The sequence below is a fragment of the Myotis daubentonii genome, chromosome 1 (genome assembly GCF_963259705.1).
Source record: "Myotis daubentonii chromosome 1, mMyoDau2.1, whole genome shotgun sequence".
Classification (NCBI taxonomy): Eukaryota; Metazoa; Chordata; class Mammalia; order Chiroptera; family Vespertilionidae; genus Myotis; species Myotis daubentonii.
Genome location: NC_081840.1, coordinates 21,964,208 through 21,986,610, shown reverse-complemented (window position 1 = coordinate 21,986,610; position 22,403 = coordinate 21,964,208). Strand labels below are relative to the sequence as shown.

General features: G+C 45.8%; 1 protein-coding gene across 1 annotated transcript; it reads left to right on the top strand.

The window, feature by feature from the left end:
• The first annotated feature begins 474 nt into the window (after positions 1-474).
• Positions 475-22,403, top strand: DLST (dihydrolipoamide S-succinyltransferase). Its single transcript, XM_059690378.1, has 15 exons — positions 475-561; positions 1,127-1,160; positions 3,911-3,959; positions 7,035-7,090; positions 7,238-7,312; positions 7,535-7,590; positions 8,417-8,528; positions 10,390-10,545; positions 11,622-11,695; positions 12,531-12,628; positions 16,754-16,884; positions 18,626-18,699; positions 19,005-19,088; positions 19,728-19,895; positions 20,819-22,403. The coding sequence occupies exons 1-15, from the start codon at positions 499-501 to the stop codon at positions 20,951-20,953; spliced, it is 1,365 nt and encodes a 454-aa protein (XP_059546361.1). The 5' UTR covers positions 475-498; the 3' UTR covers positions 20,954-22,403.

The window sequence follows — 22,403 nt, the reverse complement described above, 5'->3', positions numbered from 1 at the left end:
GGGAGGCGACTAGGCTATTGCTTTTTAAATTACATTTGCGGAACCGGAGGCTCAGGGAGGCCTGTCACCTGCCCAAGGCCAAACAAGTGTCAGATCAGGCCGGCGAGGCGCCAAGGCCCGCGTTCAAAGTCCGCGCCCGCCTTCTGCTCTCGGCCGGTGGGTCTGGCGGAGGGGGGCGCGGCGCCCCGGGACCGCAGAGAAGGGCGCCCCGCTCGGAGCCAGCGCCGCGGGGAGGTCGGGCGGGGCGGGACCTCGAGGACCCCCGGTCGCCGGACCGTCGCAGGCGGCCTCGGGAGGACCGGCCGGCGGGCGGCGCCGCCCCGAGCTGGGTCACCCGGCGGCACTCGGGCTGCCCCGCGCCGCGCCCCCGGCCGCCAGTGGTTCGTTCCGCTCCCCCCTCCCCGCGCGGTGCCCCGGCCCGCCCCGCTTCCGGTGGCTGCCGGGCCCTATATCCGGTGTCCGCCCGCCCTCCGCTCCGCCGCCACTACCGCCGCCGCGATGCTGTCCCGGTCCCGTTGCGTGTCCCGGGCCTTCAGCCGCTCGCTCTCCGCCTTCCAGAAGGTACGGTCCGGCCGGGGCGGGGCGGCGGCGGCGCGAAACCCGCCGGGGGCGGCGGGCTGCCGGGGGGCAGAGGCGGGCGCGCCGGCCAGGCCGAGCACCAAGGGCACCGGGACGCAGAGGCCGCGGGCTGGGTCGCCCGGGGTCGCCCGGCAGAGCCCGGGGCCCCTCGCCTTCCCGAGGCGGCGGCGCCCCGGCCCCGGCCGCCCCCCGCCCTCCGGCCGCGCTGAGGAGGGGTCCGGCGGCGCGCCCGCCCGCCCGCACCGGCCGGAGACTCCGAGTTGGGGAGGGAGGCGACGCCGCGAGTCCCCGGCGGGGTCCTGGGGCCCGTCCTTCTCTCCCGCTCTAGGCGGGGGTCCCCCCTCCCGCCGGGGAGCTGCGATGGCGGGCCGGGCCGGGCCGGCGCGCTGACCGGGGCCGGGAGCCGGGGCTGTGGCATCTCCGCCCGGGAGTCCCGAGCGGCACCTGTCACCTGCGCCGGGAGAGCCTGGAGTCCGTTCTTAGGGGAACGAGCCGTTTCTCCCTCCTTCCACCTGGGTGACGCCGCCAATGTCTTCTCTCTCCACAGGGGAGCTGCCCTCTCGGGAGACGCTCCCTGCCCGGTAAGTCCTGCCCTTGCCGTCGCCTGAAACGTTCTCCTCCCGGGCAGAGGCGGCGGCGAGGAAGCCGGGGTGCCTGCGTTTCTCCCCATAACGTGCAGATAGAGAGCAGGGAAGCCAGATGCCGCTTGGTAACGACAGCTGTCACCCGCTCGTTTAGTCCGTGGCTACTGAGTCTCCACTGTGTCAGGCGCTAGCGAGGCACCCCCTGGGGCACAGCCGTGGAACAGGCCTGCCTTCCTGGAGCTTACAGTCTGGTGGGAAAGAAAGTGTAGATTGCTAAGCAGATGAAGGTGGGCAGAAGAGTCCTCTTTAAATACATTTTTAAAAATTGATTTCAGAGAGGAAGGGGGGTGGGGAGAGAGAGAGATTGAGAGATTGGCTGCCTCCTGCACGCCCCTTATTGGATCGAGCCTGCAACCTGGGCCTGTGCCCTTGACCCGAATCGAACCCGGGACCCTTCAGTCCGCAGGCCGTTGCTCTATCCACCAAGCAGAACCGGCGAGGGCAAGAGTCCTCTTTCATAGGTGGTGTGAAGGCTGTTACCCAGGGGCTGTGACAGAAACCAGCCCAGTGAAGGGTAGGAGAAGGGAAGGGAAACGCATGTACAAAGTCCCCGAGGAAGGAAAGAGCTTAGCCGTGCTTGGGAACTGGAAAAAAAATAAAGGTGATTTGGCCAGAGCGTTCTGGTTAAGGGAGAGAGTGGCATGAGATAGAAGATGGTGTGGTGTGGAGACTACTGGAAGGAACGTAGATTTTATCCCAATAATGGCTTATAATCCTGGAATAAGCATTTGTTGAATGAGTCGAGCTTGTTGTGGGCGTTCTGTGTGCCAAGCAGTGTTCTGAGTGCTTTCTGTGCATCGTTCAGTTAATCATTAAGAAACAGTACGGGGAGTATCCTCTCTATTTTACACACATAGAACCCAAGGCTAAGAGGTTAAATGCTTTGACCAAGGTCACTCAGTCTACTATTGGTCAAGCCTGACTCCTCATGTACTCAACAGGTTATTTGAGTTCTTACTACTGTTCTAGGGGATGAAATACAGATGGTCTCTCCCCTCAAGGGTCTTCTGTGCTGGCTGGAGAAACAGCCTGTATACATTTATGCACACATAAGGATGTACTTACGTTGTGGTTACTGTGAAAGGGAAGTGCAGGGTGTAAGGAGAGGGTGGGATGAGGTAGCCCAGCTTGGGAAGGTGGGGAGTGCTGTGGGAATGTTAGTTAAGGCTCCCCCAAAGAAGTAACATTTAAGCCAAGCCTTGACGAGTACATAGAGTTACCCAAGAGAACTATATTCCAAGTAAAATGAATTGCTTGTGCAAAGGTTTTCAGGCAGGAAGAGACGACTAATCATAGAATGGAAAGGAAGCATGTCTGGCTGGAAAGAGCCTTGGACTTGGGGTTTGCATTGTGGCTTAGGGCTTTACCTTGGGGCTAGCAGCTTCACCTTTGGAAGCCCTACTTATAAAATGGGAATAGTGGCAGATGGTGCTTCTACTTCAGGGAATGGTGAGACAGGAAAATCAAAATGAGGTCATTATGTGAAAGCTTTTTATAAACCCTACAAGTGAAACTTGCTGTAGGCTGAACTCTAAATTGGATTCAGGGTTCTAAAAATCAGCATGGACTGCTGGCTGTTCTAGCTCAAAACATGCTAGCATACTTGGGATTTGTGCTGTAGAGTCATTGGCTATGGACATAGGTGACTTGACTCTGAAACCGAGGGGGTGTCTGTGCGGAGGTGAGCACAAGAGAGAGATTTCTCATTTGGTGTCTCCCGAACCCTGGCTCAGAAAGGATTCTTAATAGATTGGAAAAATGAAAGAACATATTCAGGTGAGGCAGCTATAGTACTTAGTTCAGCTGCGGAAATGCAGTGATCTGTGAGAAGGACGGTGGCAGAAAGGACTCCCACCTGTTGCGTGTTACCAGACTAGACGACCTCAGGAAGAGACAGTAAACTGAAAGGAGGGATAATTATTTGCTGAGTACTAGGACCAGCTGGAGGCCCTGGGCCTAAAGTAACCCTGTCTTTGCTAGTAGGGTTTACCAGTGGTTGGCAAACTGCGGCTCTTTGGCCCCTTGAGTGTGGCTCTTCCACAAAATACCGACTTCTGCGCATGGGCCACGAAGTTTCAATCGCACTGTACATGTGCGCCTGCACGTGGTACTCTGTGGAAGAGCCACACTCAAGGGGCTAAAGAGCCGCATGTGGCTCGCAAGCCGCAGTTTGCCCGCCACTGGTAGGCAATAGGACTTCCAGCTCAGTGCATTTTTAAGTAACCAGGGAAACAGAAACCCAGACCAAACATCCCCACTGCTTCTCAGATTAGGCTGTGTGTGGTTACAGGATAAACCATTGTGTGTCTTTTCTCAAGCTTCTGTTGTATTTGAAGACTTGGGGAGTAGAGACAGTTTATTTGGAAACATAATAGGAATAATAAACATTTATGGATTTTAAGGTAAATAAGATAAAACTACTTCAGGCTATGCCCTTAGAATTCTCCCCTTTCCTGCTCAGCCACATACCCACTGTCAACCCCATACACCTGCTGCTCTCTGCTATTATGGTTATTTTGGTGGAAAGTTTGAGAATCAGGACTCAGTGTGATAAAGATTATATTGTTGCCTGTAGTTGATACTACTCTTTCTCAGAGTTAGAGGGTGAATGGACTTCTTTTTCATTCCCAACAGGTATCCTGTATAAGATAAGAGTTGTTGGTTAAGAGTTGTTTTGTTTCTTGCAGGGGTCTCCTTATGTCAGGGACCAGGTTACCCTGACAGGAGGACGAGCGCGTAAGTATCACTGGGGAGTAGAGTTATGTGGCCATAGGGCACTTAAGATATCACTTATAAATTCGACCATTTACTTTCTTCAGTGGTTTCCAGGGCTCGAATTCTAGAATTAGGTTGAGTCCCTAGACCTAACCTGGATGTTAATTTATGATGTGTGATGTACCTTGAGCTTCAGCCCCACGTCCAGTGCTGGACCAGGAGTGTGCCTGTCCTAAGGTGCTTAGATTATAATGAAACTGGAGTTGGAATCCTCTTTTTATGGCTAGTAGATATAGAAGGGTGCTCCTAAATAGTATTCTGGTTGGATACAAGTGCAGCTCAAGGGCTGGAGGTTACATTTATTGTGGAGGTTGAGAGGATCCTCTTGATGTAGCATAGCTATTTATTTTAGAAACAGTAAAAGCAAAAGACTAGTCTGTTGAGTCCTGGGACTTTGACTAGTTTGGAGGGAATGTTATTGCATAATGCAAAGTTTGGACAAAGGCCACCCATGTGTGTTTCAGGTTAACTTCTGCTTATGAATGTTGCTTAATGTTACTTTCCCTTCCAAGTATTTTCAAGGTGGTGGTAAGAGGATGCTCTCTAGTTACGTAGTAAACAGCTATCAAGCTACTTTTACTGCAGGAAAATCTTCAAAATGAAGAGTCAGCAGATTAGTTCCTTCTTCACTGTGCATCTCAATGGGATTTTTAAAAATAAAATGATGTGTTATTTTTAGAGGGCAATTTGGCATTCATAAGTCTGAACCGTGTCTACCTTTTGATCTAGCAATTCCATTTCTAGGAATCTATACTAAAGAAATCCTGGTGTCCCCAGATTTCTCTCAAATGGCCAAGCAACAGAGATTGGTTAAGCATGTTCACACTATGATAAGTGGAAAAAAAAAAAAAAAAAGCAGTTTTTAAAACGATTGCATTTTCTGCTGTCTGGTATAATCCCATTGTAAATGTTCTTTTTGCTCTTTCCAAATATTCTACAGTGAACATCTAATACTTTTATAATTGAAAAAGTTAGAATCAAAATGTGCTACTCATCTGCAATTTCTTTGAAAATTGGAGCAACCACAAACCTACATGCACTAAATATAACAAATAACTGTTTGAAAGTAAATCATTTCTTAAAACCTTAAAATTTGAGGGGTTGCTTAGATTACACATTAGATAATAACTTTTGTGTATTTAAAAAATTTATTTTTTTATTTGAGTGGGGGGAGAGAGAGAGAAACAGCGATAATGAGCAAGAATCGTTGATTGGCTGCCTCCTGCTGGCCCCACACTGGGGATCGAGCCCACAACCCAGGCATATGCCCCCACTGGGAATCTAATCATGACCTTCTGATTCATAGGTTTACCCTCAACCACTAAGCCATGCTGGCTGGGCTGTGTTGTGTATTTTTTGTGTGAATAACTTTATTTTTATTTTTTAAAAATATTTTTATTGATTTCAGAGAGGAAGGGAGAGAGAGAGGGAGAGATAGATACATCAATGATGAGAGAGAATCTCCAATGGGCTGCCTCCTGCACGCCCCACATCTGGGGACTGAGCCCACAACCCAGGCATATGCCCCGACCAGGAATCAAACTGTGACCTCCCGGTTCATAGGCCAATGCTCAGCCATGGTCATGCCGGCTGGGCTACCCACTTTATTTTTAAAATCTTTGATTGTAAAACTATTTTTGGCTTTATATTTTTATTTAATAGGTTATACATGTACAGGGTTCAAAAGAAAACAGTGTCTATGAGAAGACTTTATTCTTGCCCTCCAGTGCCACCAAGTTCCTCTTGCCAGAGACAGCCAGTGCTCCAGTTTCTTGATGTCCTCACAGAGCAGTCTCTGCATTACCCATTGGTTCTTGCCCATGATCATGTACTTATACATGGTTATAAACTTTATACAGAACACTTTGTGGTCTGTATTTTGTTGTAACTTACATTTTTCCCCTTGGTTCAACATAGATTTTATTTTGACTTTATAAAGGTTAAAAATATCAAAAGGCAACTTGAATCTGTTTTACTTTCCTATTACAAAGGTGTTTGGTATAGAATAGTCAAACAGTCCTGAAATGCACAAAGTGGAAGTCCCCATCAGTCTGAAGCACTCTCCCAAAATGCGTATGTTTGTAACAGATAACCATAGATCCCATATACATATAACTATGCCTCTCACTCTCCAGAGGTGACCACTGTTAACACTTTCTGGCATACAAGGTGGTAGTATTCTCTGGTTTACATTATTTAAAGTTAGTGCCATATCAAGAAATTCCTTGGTCTTTTGCGGTTCCTCTTTAATGAGTCCATATGAGGAGACACCATATGAGGTTTTTGGGGGGTTTTCTTGGTGCATGGGGGAATAACCTTATTTTACTTCCAAGTTAACTGTCTCAACTAGCTACTTTATCTAATCTAAATCTGCAATCCTATGGACAGAAATTCCATTATATTTGGCACAATGGCAGTATCACAAGGGCATGCAATTGATCTTACTTGGATTTGGTTAAGGAAGAAAAACCTGATCAGAAAGATAAGTCCTTTGGTGAGTGTGCAAAGGACCAAGATGCTTATCTTTTTCTTCAAAGAACCAAATGTAAGTCTGTTTTGTAAGAGAATTCCACTGCAGCATAGGGTCCTGGACTCACAATGAGCTCACTACTTACGGCGCTCAAGTCATCCCATCCAGGCTCTGCTCTAGACCTGCCAAGTAAGAATCTCAGGATGAGGCCTAGGCAAGTTCCCCTAGGTCCGTGGTCAGCAAACTGCAGCTCGTGAGCCACATGCGCGGCTCTTTGGCCTCTTGAGTGTGGCTCTTCCCTAAGCCTTAGGAGTACCCTAATTAAGTTAATAACAATGTACCTACCTATATAGTTTAAGTTTAAAAAATTTGGCTCTCAAAAGAAATTTCAATCATTGTACTGTTGATATTTGGCTCTGTTGACTAATGAGTTTGCTGACCACTACCCCAGGTGACACTGAGGCACCCTGGGTCCAGAATCATTGATTTAAAGGGAAGGTGATCCATGGTGCCTAAAATGGGAGTGGTTCACTTGCCGAAGGAGTTAACTTTTGTTTCTTTTCTAGCATTAACAATAGTAGTGTCTTCAGCGTTCGCTTCTTCAGAACTACAGCTGTGTGCAGTAAGTACCTGCCTTCAGCTCCCTGCCTTGGGAATGGAGTTTTAATGGGAAGAGAACAATTGTCTGAGTTTAATTGAAGGAAAAAAACATATGGATTATGTGTGATTTTCTTTCTTTTTTTTTTTTTTTTTCCTTCTCTTTTCCTAGAGGATGATGTGATTACAGTAAAAACCCCAGCATTTGCAGAATCTGTCACAGAAGGGGATGTCAGGTGGGAGAAAGGTAAGATTAGTGCCCTCTCACTTAAATTGAAATACTTCCCAAAAGTCTTTTCTTATCTCCCCCACCCCCAATGATAATCAGTAGAACCTATGGCCCCACCCTTTTCTTTACATGTGGCCTACTTTATCCTGGCCCTGTAGGAAAGGGGACTTATATCTGCAAAAGGGTATTTTGTGGCTACTGGAGTCCTTCCTGACAGGTAGCCTTTGACTATTTTTTCAGCTGTTGGAGACACAGTTGCAGAAGATGAAGTGGTTTGTGAGATTGAAACTGACAAGGTAGGCTTGTCCTATATTAGTGCCAATTTGTTTAAGGTCTCTCCTTGGTTTCTTAACTTAATGAAAGAAACAGGGCTTTAACTGTTGTTTAAAGATCATCTTTAACTGGTTCTAAGCAGCACAGTTGTAAAAATGTTGGAATAGCTCATTAAAAAAGAAAGGTTTAATTTTAGATTGTTCTAGGTCAGTGATTTTTAACCCTTTCCATTTCATAACACACATAAACTAATTACTAAAATTCCGTGGCACACAAAAAAATGTATTATATTTTTGCCACTCTGACAAAAAGATAGGTATAGTTTTATTCATTCACACTGGATGACTGCTATTGTATTGTCTGTTATCATTTTTTAAAATTTGAAAAATTAAGGGAAAAGAGGTCAGTGCCCCTGACTAAATAGCCAGGTATTGCATATTTTAAGAATTCTTGGGGCACACCAGTGCGCTTCAGCATAGGGGTTGAAAATTGCCGTTCTAGATGCATGTACTATGTACTTTAGTAATAGTTTTGTAGCTCTTTGTGCCTGTGTGTAAGAGCCTGCACAATTTGTTGCCACTTCTTTTTCAAGTATCACCTGGAAACTTATGGACTGAATGCTGCTTTAATGTTTCTGAGAAAGGACATAAAGAGTGAAGAGTGTATCTTCACAGTAGCATTGACTTGTCATACTCTCAATCACTTTCAGGTGTTGCGTTGGCATTTTTTTATGCGTGTTCTTGTATAACTGGGTTGCAACTCTTGTAACTCATATTTGAGATTCTGTACAATTATTTTTCTGATGCTGAGTAAAAATTTGTCCATTGTCCATTTGTCTTCCTTTTCCAGACATCCGTGCAGGTTCCATCACCAGCAAACGGTGTTATTGAAGCTCTTTTGGTACCTGATGGGGGAAAAGTAGAAGGAGGCACTCCTCTTTTCACACTCAGGAAAACTGGCGGTAAGGAAGTTCCCCTAGTTGTCCAGGCCTTCAGTGTTGCCCTGGGAATTGGGGCTGAGCATAATGTACTAATTCCTTGGTACCTCAGGCAATTTGGCATTCCAGCTGCCCTTAGTTGAAGGAATAGAGGGGGGTGATATTTATATAATGTGAACTTTAAATGTCAAGTTTTAGAAGAAAATGGTATTAAAATAAACCTCATAGCCCCTAGCTGGTTTGGCTCAGTGGGTAGAGCATTGGCCTGCTGACTAAAGGGTCCCAGGTTCGATTCTGGCCAAGGGCACATGCCTGGGTTGCGGGCTCGATCCCCAGTAGGGGGCATGCAAGAGGCAGCTGATTGGTGATTCTCTCTCATCATTGATGTTTCTATTTCTCTATCCCTCTCCCTTCCTCTCTGAAATCAATAAAAAAATATTTTTAAATAAATAAACCTCATAGTATTCTGTTCTTTCCATGTATGTTTCTTATGCTGGACCTTTTCTTAAAAATATGATAGAAATCAAGAAGGTTCTGAAGACAGGGATTCCCCCCTCCCCCCCCCCAACCCTGCCATCAGAAGCACATGGGTGCTTTAAAAATAATACAAATGCCTAGACTCCATGGTCTAGGGATTCTGATATATTAAATCTGGGGTTACAAGATCTTGGTTGTCTGTCATAGTTTTTCGTGTGTGTGTGTGTGTGTGTGTGTGTGTGTGTGTGGTTTTTAATGCTCTCCAAGTGATTCTGATACACAGCCAGAACTGAGAGCTACTGTTCTAAAGTGAGAAGTGAGAAAAAGCAATGTTTCATGGTGTCTGTTATGGAGAATTCAGTGCAATATTTTTACATCTGTTTCCATAACATTTGTAGGGAGGGTTGGTATTTCTCTTGAGAATAAATGAGAAGTAAGCAAATGAATTTGTACTGGACCTTACAATCAGTATTAGAGAACAGAACAGAAAATAACTTTTAAAAAAATATATATATTTTATTGATTTTTTACAGAGAGGAAAGGAGAGGGATAGAGAGTTAGAAACATTGATGAGAGAGAAACATCGATCAGCTGCCTCCTGCACACCCCCTACTGGGGATGTGCCCGCAACCGAGGTACATGCTCTTGACCAGAATCGAACCTGGGATCCTTCAGTCCGTAGGCTGACACTCTATCCACTGAGCCAAACCGAATAGGGCGAATATAACTTTTTTCCTAATTCTCAGTTAAATGCTATATACTAAAGTTTCTTTCTCATTGTTAAAATATATAGCAGAGAGATGGTAGATTGCATCATTGAGATTGGTCAGGGCAGTATAGAAGCCCAGAATGGAAAGAAAGTTCAGTAGAAGGCTAGTGAAGAAGATTGATTTTTCAGTTGAAGAATTCCTTCTTTTGATCATTTATTCCTTGGAAAAAAATAGTTCTAATTTAAATATAAAACCAAATATAATGTCCAGATGGGTAAGATCAAAATAAAGATCTAATTTAACCTTGTGAGTTTATTACTTGACCATCTCATTGTCTTAAAAGCATCATCCAAATGAAATGCTTTGAACTCAAGTCTAAATGAACACTTGATTATTTAAACTTTTGTTTTTTAATAGTTAACTATATTCTCCCACATGTGATGATCAGTGGATATTTGTGAAATTAGGGAGGCAGCTGAATTCAGTAGGTCTTATGTAGGTTCTAGAAGCCCTGGAGAATAGAAGAATGGTGCCTATATCATTATATGTAACTTATAGTTCCTTGCATATATAGCGAATATCTAGTAAGCATTTGTTAATTGATTGGAGATAGAGATTTTGCTGCTAAATCCTTCTTATATCGGTGATTTGGTTGCTTTCCATTCCAGACAGTGGCATCTGTTTTTCTTGTTTTCCAGCTGCTCCTGCTAAGGCCAAGCCCGCTGAAGCCCCTGCTGCCGAAGCCCCAAAGGCAGAACCGATAGCATCGGCAGTTCCTCCTTCCCCTGCAGCATCCATACCCACTCAGATGCCGCCAGTGCCCTCACCCTCACAACCCTCTGCTAGCAAACCAGGTAAGCCTTCACTCCTGTGTGTGTGTGTGTGTTTAATATATATTTTTATTGACTTCAGAGAGGAAGGAAAGGGGGAGAGAAATAGAAATATCAATGTTGAAAGAGAATCATTGATTGGCTGCTTCCTGCATGCCCCCTACCAGGGATAGAGTCCGAAACCTGGGCATGTGCCTTGACTGGGAATTGAACCACAACCTCTTGATTCATAGGTTGAAGCTTATCCACTGAGCCACACTGGCAGGGCTCCCATGTGTCTTTTTTCTCACAGGGCAAAGTCTGAGACTAATCATGCCTCTGAACAGGCTCTGTTGGCTACTCTGTGGAAAGAACTGTAGACTTTGTATCAGCACACCTGGGTTTGCATTCCAGCTTTCTGTTTACAGCTGTGTGACTTTTGGCTTCTTAACTACTCTGAGCAGATTGTTAATTTGTGAAATGGGAATGGTACCAGTGTACCTCAGAATATCTTTTGTTTTGTTAATCTTCACCCCAGAATAGTTTTTTTTCTTTTTTGAGAGAGTGGAAGGGAGAGAGAAACAGCAATGAGAGACACAGCAATTGGTTGCCTCCCGCACGCACCCCAATCAGGGCAGGGGATCAAACCTGTAACCCAGGTAGGAGCCCTTGATTGGGAATCAAACCTGCGACCCTTTGGTGCATAGGCTGATGCTCTAACCAATTAGCAACACTGGCCAGGGCTACCCCAGAATATCCTTTTTTTTTTTTTTTTAGTATATTTTTGATTTCAGAGAGGAAGGGAGAAGGAGAGAAACATCCGTGATAGAGAATCATTGATTGGCTGCCTCCTGCACCCCCCCCTCCCCCCGCCACACACACACACACTGGGGACTGAGCCCACAACCCGGGCATGTGCCCTTGACCAGATTTGAACCCGGGACCCTTCAGTCCGCAGGCCAATGCTGTATCCACTGAGCCAAACGGGCTAGGGCTACCCCAGAATATCTTGACGATTAGGTGACTATACAGTATGAAAGCACTGGCACATACTCAGTAAATGTTTCATTTTCTGATGCAGCTGTCCCCACCCCCTCCCCACACCCCCACTTTCTTTTCAGTGTCTGCGGTAAAACCCACTGCTGCTCCAGTAGCTGAGCCAGGAGCTGGTAAAGGCCTGCGTACAGAACATCGGGTAAGCCCGAGGCAGAGGGCATGTTGAGATTAGTGAAGTGTGGGCATGGTAGTGCCTGCATTTGATTGGCTGGCTGCTTATTCTCTTGACCTTGACAGGGAAACTGAGTTTGGGAAGTGAATTGTTCATAGTCATGGATTGTCAAATGATAGGACTAGGACCTGAATGAACACTTGTCCAGTGGTTTTTCCTAGTATGTTGTGCTACCACTGAATTGTCTTGTGTGAGTAAATTATTTGTAGGGATGATAGCTTAGTATCGTGGGAGGGAAGAGTGCATTAACACACTTCAGAGAGGTGGTTTAGTGAGCTCTATCCCTATACTTCCGGGATACCTAGCTGAGGCCTCACAGTAGCAGTAGCTATCAGGGGCAGACATAAAACCTCAAGGAAGTATGGTCAAGAGTGTGGGTTTCTCTGCCTGAGAGAATGCCTCCTAAAATACTATAGCCTCAAAAGTTAGTGCTTCAGAGTTTCCATTCCACAAGTAGCTATTCTCATGCAAGTCTTTAACACTAGAAATTGCCGTATCCCTTGGCTGACTAGCCCTACACCACACCACACTCTTCCTTTCTATAAATTGGTTTTGTTTTTTAAATCAAACCATTTCCTGGGCCTCCATTTTTGGTCAAACTTTAAGTGAGTCTGAATGAGTAGTTTTTGTCTGTTTCCTTGTTCTTGCTCAGAGGAGCAAGGCCACAGGAAAGAGGAAGGCTGGCACTCTCATTGTACTTGGATATTAATAGTCCTGGCCATCTACTCCCACAGGCCAAATGGGGAGTGCTTGATCCAAAGAGACCCAGGTTGTCAATACTTGGTCCCACTTTCACTTTCAGGAGAAAATGAACAGGATGCGGCTACGCATTGCTCAGCGTCTGAAGGAGGCCCAGAATACATGTGCAATGCTGACGACTTTCAATGAGATTGACATGAGGTGAGAGCTCTGTTCCTCTTATTTCCATACCCTTGTTCTTGGAGGACACTTGAACTTGCCCCAGTCCCCATTAGTGCTAATTCCAAAACTGACTGAGCAGGGAAGAGGTTCTTCCTGTTTTGTATTGCTTGTTGACTTAAACAGAGTGACCCACTGGTGTCATTCTCTCATCAACTGCTAATACTGTGCCTGCCTCCTCTTGACTTAAAAAACAGCTTTTCAGCCCTAACTGGTTTGACTCAGTGGTTAGAGCATCAGCCTGTGGACTGAAGGGTTCGGTCAAGGGTACATGCCTGGGTTGCGGGTTTGGTCCCTAGTAGAGGGCATGCAGGAGGTAGCCAATCAGTGATTCTCTCTCATCATTGATGTTTCTATTTCTCTCTCCCTCTCCCTTCCTCTGTGACATAAATAAAAATATATTTTAAAAACTTAGCTTTTCAGACTTTTATACTTAAATTTTGTGATTTCTGATAAATGAGACTGAAAATAGTCTTAAACTCTGATGACTAGTGTTGAGTTGCCAAGTAAAGATAGGGCCTACCCATTGGGATGGAGAACCACTTGACAGTGCCTGGAGCCAGGGTATCCCACCCTCACAGAGACTGCGCCTCACACATGTTCCTGAGAGACTCAGAACTGTGCGGGTGAAAAGGCATAGGCTTGTCTTATCTTTCCTCTTTCCCACCTTTGATAGTGAAATGGAAAGCAAGTTGTGTTTTGCCTGCGCTGGTTTGGCTCAGTGGATAGAGCATCAGCCTGTGGACTGAAGGGTCCTGGGTTCGATTTCGGTCAAGGGCATATTGCCCGGGTTGTGGGCTCCATCCCCAGTGGGGGGGTGTGCAGGAGGCAGCCGATCAATGATTCTCATCATTGGTGTTTCTATCTCCCTCTCTTTTCCTCTCTGAAATCAATAAAAATATATTTGAAAAAAATAAATAAAGCAAGTGGTGTTTTCAAAGGAAAACCTCAGAATATTAACTAAATTAAGGGACTAACTCAAATTAGCACACTGGGTCCTCAAATAAAGTTGTTTCATTCAACATAGTTTCATTATAATGTTAAAAAGGCTGTAGGAACTTAACTTTTGTTTATATTAGCCTGTGGTAAAAATGGTTTCTTTATATATCATTTTGTTTAAAGTCATAGAACCTAGCAGTGATAATACCAATGAGGACTTATTGTACACACATTTCTGTAGTAAGCTAATTGTTAACTCGCCTATTTTCTGAAAAGACTTTGGTGTTTACAAGTACCAGCACTCTAGGGAAGAGAATGTAGTTAAATCTAACATTTTTTGAGCACTTAACTGTGTATAAGATATTATATGTATTTGAGGAGGATACAAAGATGAGTGAAAAGAGCCCCTACCCTTCTAGAGCCTACTGTCTAGTGTGGGTAAGCATCAAATAAGTATCAGAAGGGTACAAAGAGTGTGAAGTGGAAAAGAGAAAGATATCATTTGTTTTTGAGGTGGCGGAAGAGGTAGGGAGGGTAGGTCAGGAAAGGCTTCCTGGAGAAAAGAGAACAACCAGCATTTTTTAAATATATATGTTTTTTATTGATATCAGAGAGGAAGGGAGAGGGGGAGAGAGACAGAGAAACATCAGTGATGAGAGAGAATCACTGATCAGCTGCCTCCTGCATGTCCCCCACTGGGGATCGAGCCGCAACCCAGGCATGCGCCCTTGACTGGAATCGAACCTGCAACCCTTCACTCCACAGGCCGATGCTCTATCCCACTAAGCCAAGCCGGCTAGGGCCATTTTTTATTTTTTTTATTTTTGTTAATCTTCACCTGAGCATATTTTCTCATTTATTTTTAGAGAAAGTGGATTGGGGGGGGGGGGGCGGCGGGGGGAGGGAGAGAAAGATAAAGATGTGAGAGAGACACTTCGATTGGTTGTCTCCTGCACATGCAACCCAGGTACATGCCCTTGACTGGGAATCAAACCCGAGACCTTCGGTGCACTGAGCCACACTGGCCAGGACACAACTAGCATTTTGACACAGGTAACATTGTGGAGAAAGATTGTTCCAGACGATGTTAACAATGTGGACTTAACAGACAGGATAGCACAAAAACACATTTGAGAAATTTGCTCTGAGGAATGTGTATGAGAAGGAATGGAATAACAGGGATATGAGTTTATATTTAATTCAGGGGTAAGTCATTGAGTCTTCAGGGCATTTCTTTGTTTCTTTTGGTCCTAAGTGTTTAGTCTACTTTTCATTAGGGAAATTTGTTTTCCTTTGGAAGGGATCTGAAAAGTGTAGAGGAGGGGATGGTTTTTGACCGTGTGCATTGTTTGCAGAGGAGGGCTCTGTGGCCTATTTCACTAGATATCATCTATTCTGTTGTGAAGCTTCTTAAAAAGATCGGATGTCATTCAAGCTAGAGATTTCTCTCCTGTCTGTCGGATGTGGGGAAGAACCTTGACCAATAAATCACAAAGTCTGCAGCTTAGGTTTCAATGCATTAGGGCCAAATTGTGCACAAATTGAATTGGACTTTGAAATTCTACCCAATTTCTTAAGACAAAACATGTAAATATTTGTGGTCTTGAAAGATTCAGTTGGCTCAACAGCTTTGATTGGAAGGTAGGAATAATAGTTTGGTCTCCTTTTAGCAGCTAATCGAGGTGTCACTTAACAATGGCCTGGGGTCTCGCTGCAGTCAGTAATTTGGTTTAGATCGAGTGCCCTTTGGGTCTTGTGCTGATCAGCTAACCCATAAGGGGCCTTTCTGAGAAACCTTCTCCTCTCCCTGTTGTCCCAGCCTCTGCCTCCAAGGACAGAGCTCTGAAATAGAAACTACTTAATGACCAGACAATAGCATTGGGGCAGGTTTGAGAGCAGAGATGTTGATCCCTTCTCTTTCTCTCTTCTGCAGCTCTTGTGTCTTGGGAACCAGTAATGTCTTTAGGGTGGTAATCCTAGCACTAAATAAGGTTAGACTCAGGAAAACAAACATTTAAACTCAATCAATCCTCCTAGGAAAACTTCCTTTTTGAAAAACAAAAGGTCTGAAAGGGTGAGTTAAAGTTATATCATCTTATCTTTCATGCTAATGTTGAATTAGGCCATTATAGGGAGAACTGAGCATTTGAGCCTGAAATAAAGTTAAATTCGATTTCCATCACAGAACTGTATTTCGATAAATACTGGGGTTTCTTCAGCTAAATGATGGGAAAGCCATTTTCCACTCACTGCAGTATGCACATGGTGTATATGTAGAAAACCCGGTCCCGAAGGCGCAAAGGCTGTTCTCGTTGTAGAGACTTCTCAGAAGGCACTGCTGCTCACACTTGGGAAGCTTAGGTTCACACATGGCCATGTTCCTAAATACCAAGGAATCCACACCCATTAAACAGGTCCTAAGGGCAAGAGCTGTGTCTTGATTATCGTTGTGTCCCCCATTGACCCTCGCATGTAGTGGGGCACCTGTTTGAAGGAACAAGTGATGGAGCTGATTACTCTGGGAGATGAAGAATGAATCTACTGACTTTGCCGTCAGCTTAAAAGAACACTGGGTTATACTCTTCTGTATGACTGCTGTTGCTCACAGGGAGCCCATTTACCTGTGCAATTTTTGTTTGTTGGTTGGTTTTTGTCTTAATTAGGAGATAGGAGGCATGTCACAAGGAAGTTGTAATCAGGTTTGGTGGTTTTTAAAAAATAATTTTAATAAGAAAAAGAATACTGTTTATTTTGTGGATTTTATGCTTAAAAACATTTTCCCCCCAGGGTAGGTAGCTCATGGTTTTAGGGTAGCTAGAAATCACTTTCTCATCCAGGGCAAGGATGTTGGTGTGCTGTGTGAGTTCTTGTCCATATTATCCTGTCACTGAAATCTCTGACTTACGGAGTATGAAGGAGCCTGTCCAGGGCTCAGCCCACCTTAAGGAAAGCTTGGACCTGATTCCTTTGTGTCCAGGTTTTTTTGGTAAAGGAACAAGGAAGGTTATTGTGTTGACCTTTAGTGGACTATTTCAAAACTTGAACTTTACGGTACAGAGTGAAGGGGGAAAGCTTACTCAATCATGTACATGGAGTTGGAAACTAGTATGAAAGTCAGAATCAAGGCTTCACTTACAGTCAGTTTGCTTTGTAATGTGTTTTTTGCAGTAACATCCAGGATATGAGGGCCCGGCACAAAGATGCTTTTCTGAAGAAACATAACCTCAAACTGGGCTTCATGTCGGCATTTGTGAAGGCCTCAGCCTTTGCCTTGCAGGAACAGCCTGTTGTAAATGCAGGTGAGTTTGTGGTGGCCAGCATTGCAGAGGTCCTGGGAGGTATGTGTATGAACACAGAACTGCTCCCACAAACACAGACACAAGGGTGGGGGTCATCAGACCAAACTTTAAAAAATACATTTTTATTGATTTTAGAGAGGAAGGGAGAGGGAGAGAGGGATAAAACATCAGTGATGAGAGAATAATTGATTGGCTGCGTCCTGCACGCCCCCTACTGGGGATCAATGCTGCAACCTACACATGTGCCCTGACCCGGAATCAAACCATGACCTTGATTCATAAGTCAATGCTCAACCATGGAGCCACACTGGCCAGGCAGACCAAACTTTGAATTTCATACCTGTGAAAACATGAGTGTGTTTCTTGGGGATTTCTTGGCTCACCTTCCGGAAATAGTATCATCATTACTTTGTCCCCATTAAATGGACAGTGTGATTTCTCTTTCTAGCGCATAGCTCGGAAGTTCTCCGCCAGCTCAGCTCTCCAGGCCCCTCATGTCAGGGTGGAAGCTCATGTCCTGTCTGGCACTCCTCACCTTCCCCAGGGCTCTGTTGTCTTGGGGCCTGACTTCCACACTTGGCATAGGCTCCAGGGTGACCTTTGGTTTCTGGTTGATGGGCCTCATTGGAAGATTGTGCTCGTTTTCTTTGTGTTATTCACCTACATCATTGAAATGTTGACCTATCAAGCAGTTCTTTCCCATTGAGACACTTCTCTGTTCCCTGAAAGATTGGAGAAGTGACATTGACACTTTTGCAACCCTCAGCAAGGCCAGGGTCCCTAAAGATCTAGAAATAGAAGCCCTAGTCCAGGGGTCCTCAGACTTTTTAAACAGGGGGCCAGTTCACTGTCCCTCAGACGTTGGAGGGCCGGACTATAGTTTAAAAAAAAAACTATGAACAAATGCCTATGCACGCTGCACATACCTTATTTTGAAGTAAAAAAACAAAACGGGAACAAATACAATATTTGTATTTGCATGTGGCCTGCGGGCCGAAGTTTGAGGACCCCTGCCCTAGTCCCTTCCATCAAGTGATATGCCCTAGGTAGATAGGAGGGCTGTCTTTGTTTTACCTATATATTACCTCTTTATTTCTTCCATTCTTCTTATGCTTCCTGATTGGCACTCTCTGGTCGTCTGCCTGCCCATACACCTAGGCATTTCTGAGTTCTTGTGGCCTCTTTGTCATTTACATTTTTTTCCTGGTGTCTTTGTCTAACAATACAACATACACTTTCTGCGGAAAAGATTCCCAAGCCTATTTTTTCATGAGCACTGGGCCTAAATGTGCAGCTGCTGTTTGCTATCACTATTAAAGCCAGACCACCCTGCTTCCTCCTGAACCTCCTAGAAGAGCCTTCCCTCCTGCCTTGTCCCCTTTGCGAGTTGACAGCAGACGGGCAAAACCCAGCTGTTCTCAGCTAAGGGAAGGCTTATTCACAGGAACTAAATGCATACTTACCGTATGTGAGCCAGTGGACTGAGCCCGTGCGAGGGCTGCCAAAGAAATGGTGCCCTATGCTCAGGCTGTTGGGCTCAGTGAGGGCATTGGGAGATGTTATGATTGGTTAGTATGGGAGTGAGAGGAGTTTGCCTCTGGTAATGCAGTGCTTTTTTTCATACTGATTGGTCAGCTCACACTGTACCAGGCACTGTGGATTGTTACTCTATTAATGCAAATATTACCTCATTAGCCTAGGCCTCAGGAGTTGTATGTAACACGTGTTTTCTCTCTTGTAGTGATTGACGATACAACCAAAGAGGTGGTATATAGGGATTATATTGACATCAGTGTTGCGGTGGCCACCCCACGGGTATGTTGGGACAGGAGATGGGGGTTCTCGTCTTAGATTCTCACCTTTATTTGTGTGAAGAAGCAGACAGCTAGGCACAGATGATGTCTGTAATTCTGTCTTTTTAGAAGGGGATTAATAAAAGAGTAACCTATTTTTGAACATACCACATTCTTTTAATGTTAAGCCTAAATATTTTAGACTGTGTTAATCAAATTGAGTAATTAGATATTCTGGGAAGGGGAGACCATTGACTTGAATCAGGGAGTTATAACTGTACAGGGTGCTATTAATTTGCAGCTGAAAACGCTCTTCACTTTCATCAGGGCCTGGTGGTTCCCGTCATCAGGAACGTGGAAACAATGAATTATGCAGATATTGAGCGAACCATCTTTGAACTGGGAGAGAAGGTAAAGTAGAACGCAGCATGTGTTTCAGCTGCAGGGCAGGGCAGGGAAGCAGCCTGGGGAAGGCAGGGCTTGCCAGTGAGCAATTCTCGGAGAGCTGGAGCCTCACGTTGTTCCGTAAGAGTGCATAGCCTCTCACCCACTAGAGCTGAAGTGCAGACATTGGGCAGAGCTTAGCATGCTCTCGTGACTGAAGATCTCATCAAGTGAACCTGCTGGAACAGAAAAGGACCTGAAGGCCTTGTGTCTGTCCTTTGGTGGAGCATCTCAGCTGGAAAACTTCCTTTTTTAAAAAAAATATATTTTTATTGATTTCAGAGGAAAGAAGAGGGAGAGAAAGGGGGAGAGAGAGAGAGAGAGAGAGGCAGAGACGGACTCGTTGATCGGCTGCCTCCTGTATGCCCCACACTGGGGATAGAGCCTGCAACTGGGCATATGCCCTAACCAGGAATCGAACCATGACTTCCTGGTTCATAGGTCTACGCTCAACCGCTGAGCCACACTGGCTGGGCTCAGTTGAACAGCTTTCATGTTACAGCTGGGTCTTGCCATGTTGACCTCAGATATGAGCTTTCTGGACTTCCTTTAGGTGAAGAAAGCTCATCTGACCTTAAATTGCAATGATGTAATTTCTGTTTTTAGGCCCGGAAGAATGAACTCGCCATTGAAGATATGGATGGTGGTACTTTCACCATTAGCAATGGAGGTGTTTTCGGCTCCCTCTTTGGAACACCCATTATCAACCCCCCTCAGTCTGCCATCCTAGGCATGCACGCCATCTTTGATAGGCCAGTGGCTGTGGGAGGCAAGGTAAGAACCATCACTGTTCATGTCCTAGGAGTAAGGTGATGAGAGGGAAATCTTACTAAGTGCTAATTGTGAGATTCACTGTAATTTTAGGCTTAAGTTTCATCTCTTAGTTTCTAATTAAAACTAAGGCACTGATTCTCATTGTGGTGTGTGGATCAGCATCATCTGGGAACTTACCAGAAATGCACAATCTTGGACCCCCTTTTGGACTTGTTGAAGCAGAAACTGCAGATGATTCTGGTGCAGTAAAGTTTGAGGACAGTTGAGCTAGGAAAGCTTGCTCCTTCATCTAGGACAGTCAGCCGGCTTCATTCTCTAGGTGCTGTAGATAGTGGGGATACAGTTGGGGACCTGGTCCTTGCCCGGGAAAAGGATAATGCAGAGCAGTCCGCGAGCTTCCAAGTGTAGGGTAAGGCTTAGAGGTTCTCTGGGAGTTCAGGGAAGGAAGTCCCAGGGTCGAGCTGGCCCCAAAAGACATGTCAGGACGAAAACATTTTCTGGGACTGCGTTTCAAACTTTCTTGGGTCACTAACTCCTTTGTGAGTCTGAAATCATAGATCTTCTCCCCCCCCCCCACTCCCCCCGAAAATGCTCACACACCCTACTTTACATACAATTTCAGAGAATTTGTGGACCCCAGGTTTAAATTTATAACCCTAAAGCCAGACTGAAAGGGGAACTCTTCCTTTAGGAAACGAATGAAGAGTAAAGTGTGTGTAAAAAGGCAGCTGTGCGGAGACTCCTGTTCTTTGTCTCAGAGTGGGGCAAGCAGGGCAGCTGTGCACTAAGGATAAGGCTTGGTCTTTGAAAATATTGTATCTAGAGCAACACCAATAGGAAAGGAACAGAACTTTTCTCATTTCCCCACTTCCATGGGGCTTTTCTGCTACTGCAGACAAATCTATACCCTCCTCTCTCTGTAGGTGGAGGTGCGGCCCATGATGTTCGTGGCACTGACCTATGATCACCGGCTAATCGACGGCAGAGAGGCTGTGACTTTCCTCCGAAAAATCAAGGCAGCGGTAGAGGATCCCAGAATCCTCCTAATGGACCTTTAGGAGGAAGTCACACACCCAACACATTGACCACGCAGGAACTGAAAACCAGTCTTCTCTCTGCCCCACGTGGGTCCCGGGTTCGCCTGGCGACAGACAGGCACATGCTGTTGGCCTCAAGCAAGGAAGCCAGGGCACTATATAACCAGCAGTCGCAGGTCTTTCTTGGTGTTCCTACCAGCTCTCTCTCTCTCTCTCACTCTCTCTCTCTCTCTCTCTCTCTCTCTGTACCCCTCTCAACACTCAAATATCTTATTTCCTTAGGCTTGAGGGAGAGAAAGAGAGAGCCTTCACAGATGCTCATTAATATCCTGCCTTTCTTCATTAACCCTCTGCCGAGATAATTTTGCTTCTCCCCCGTGCCAGTACACGATAGGGAAACCACTGGGGACCATGGTATTAAGTTTCAGTCTTTTGAAAGTGTTCTCCAGAGCTGCCTGGGAGGGTTGTGCCTCCCACGCTCGGAGCAGCCTCTGTCTGCCCTGGCTGTGCACATTCTCACTTGATTCCACCTGTGTGGAGGTATTGACCACAGGCCAAGGTGCTGCCTTGCTGCTAAATGCACCTTCCTTCTCAGCTGTCATTGACTTCAGGATGCTTCTACTACCTCTTCCAGGAAGCACAGGCCGGGGGACCTGGGTAGGAGAGGTGTTGGCAGTGTGGAGGGGGAGAGGGCAGATTCCCCCTGAGGTCATAGCTATAAACAAGAGAACAGAAGCCAGGCCTGCCCTCACATTCTGTCATAGCCTCACACCAGGAAAACCCATTATGGCACAGCTATGGTTGTGCCAACCTTTCTAGGTTGCTAGGAACCGTTCTAGCACATTGTTCTCATCTGGAGCCGATTCTAGTACATCAAGGCAGTGGAGGATGGACTGGAGCCTGGTAGAGATTGGGGCGGGGGAGGCTTCCTGTGGACAGGCTCGGATTGACTTGAGCTTTTAAATTCCCTTGGTATGAGCATGTGACTGAAGAGGCCGTTCTGTTCTTTCCTGATCACGGCCCTTGGCAAGTGGGGCCTTGGCTCTTCTGCAGAGCACGGGTCTAGGGCAGGGTGGACTGGTGGGAACCAGCCCCAAGATGCCAGTACACGGGGGAAGTGACTGATGTCGCCTCTGAGGCACTGCCTGATGGGTCTGGACACAGTCATTGGAATTCCTTGGAACATGGTTAAAGGTACACGCCTTGTCATGAAAGCTACCAGGCTGCATCGCTTTAAATCCAGCTGCATTCAGGCCTGAGGCTGCTGACACCTGACATGGGAGCCACTTAGTGCAGAGTGCCCACCTGTATCTCGAAGAGGGAAGGCCTGGGGGACGGGTGGGGGGAAGGGATGGGAGCCAGTACTGAGTGCCTGCAGCATCTGCTATGTCTTCACTATTCAGAACTCGTAACTGAAATATTTAAAGAAACCGATTTTAAATGCAAATTAAAGGGCAAAAGTTCTCAAACA

Coding starts and splice junctions, on each gene's coding strand:
- DLST (XM_059690378.1), top strand. CDS start 499: ATGCTGTCCCGGTCCCGTTGCGTGTCCCGGGCCTTCAGCCGCTCGCTC. Junction 10,546..11,621: donor ACCCTCTGCTAGCAAACCAG/GTAAGCCTTCAC, acceptor CTTTCTTTTCAG/TGTCTGCGGTAAAACCCACT. Junction 18,700..19,004: donor TTGCGGTGGCCACCCCACGG/GTATGTTGGGAC, acceptor CACTTTCATCAG/GGCCTGGTGGTTCCCGTCAT.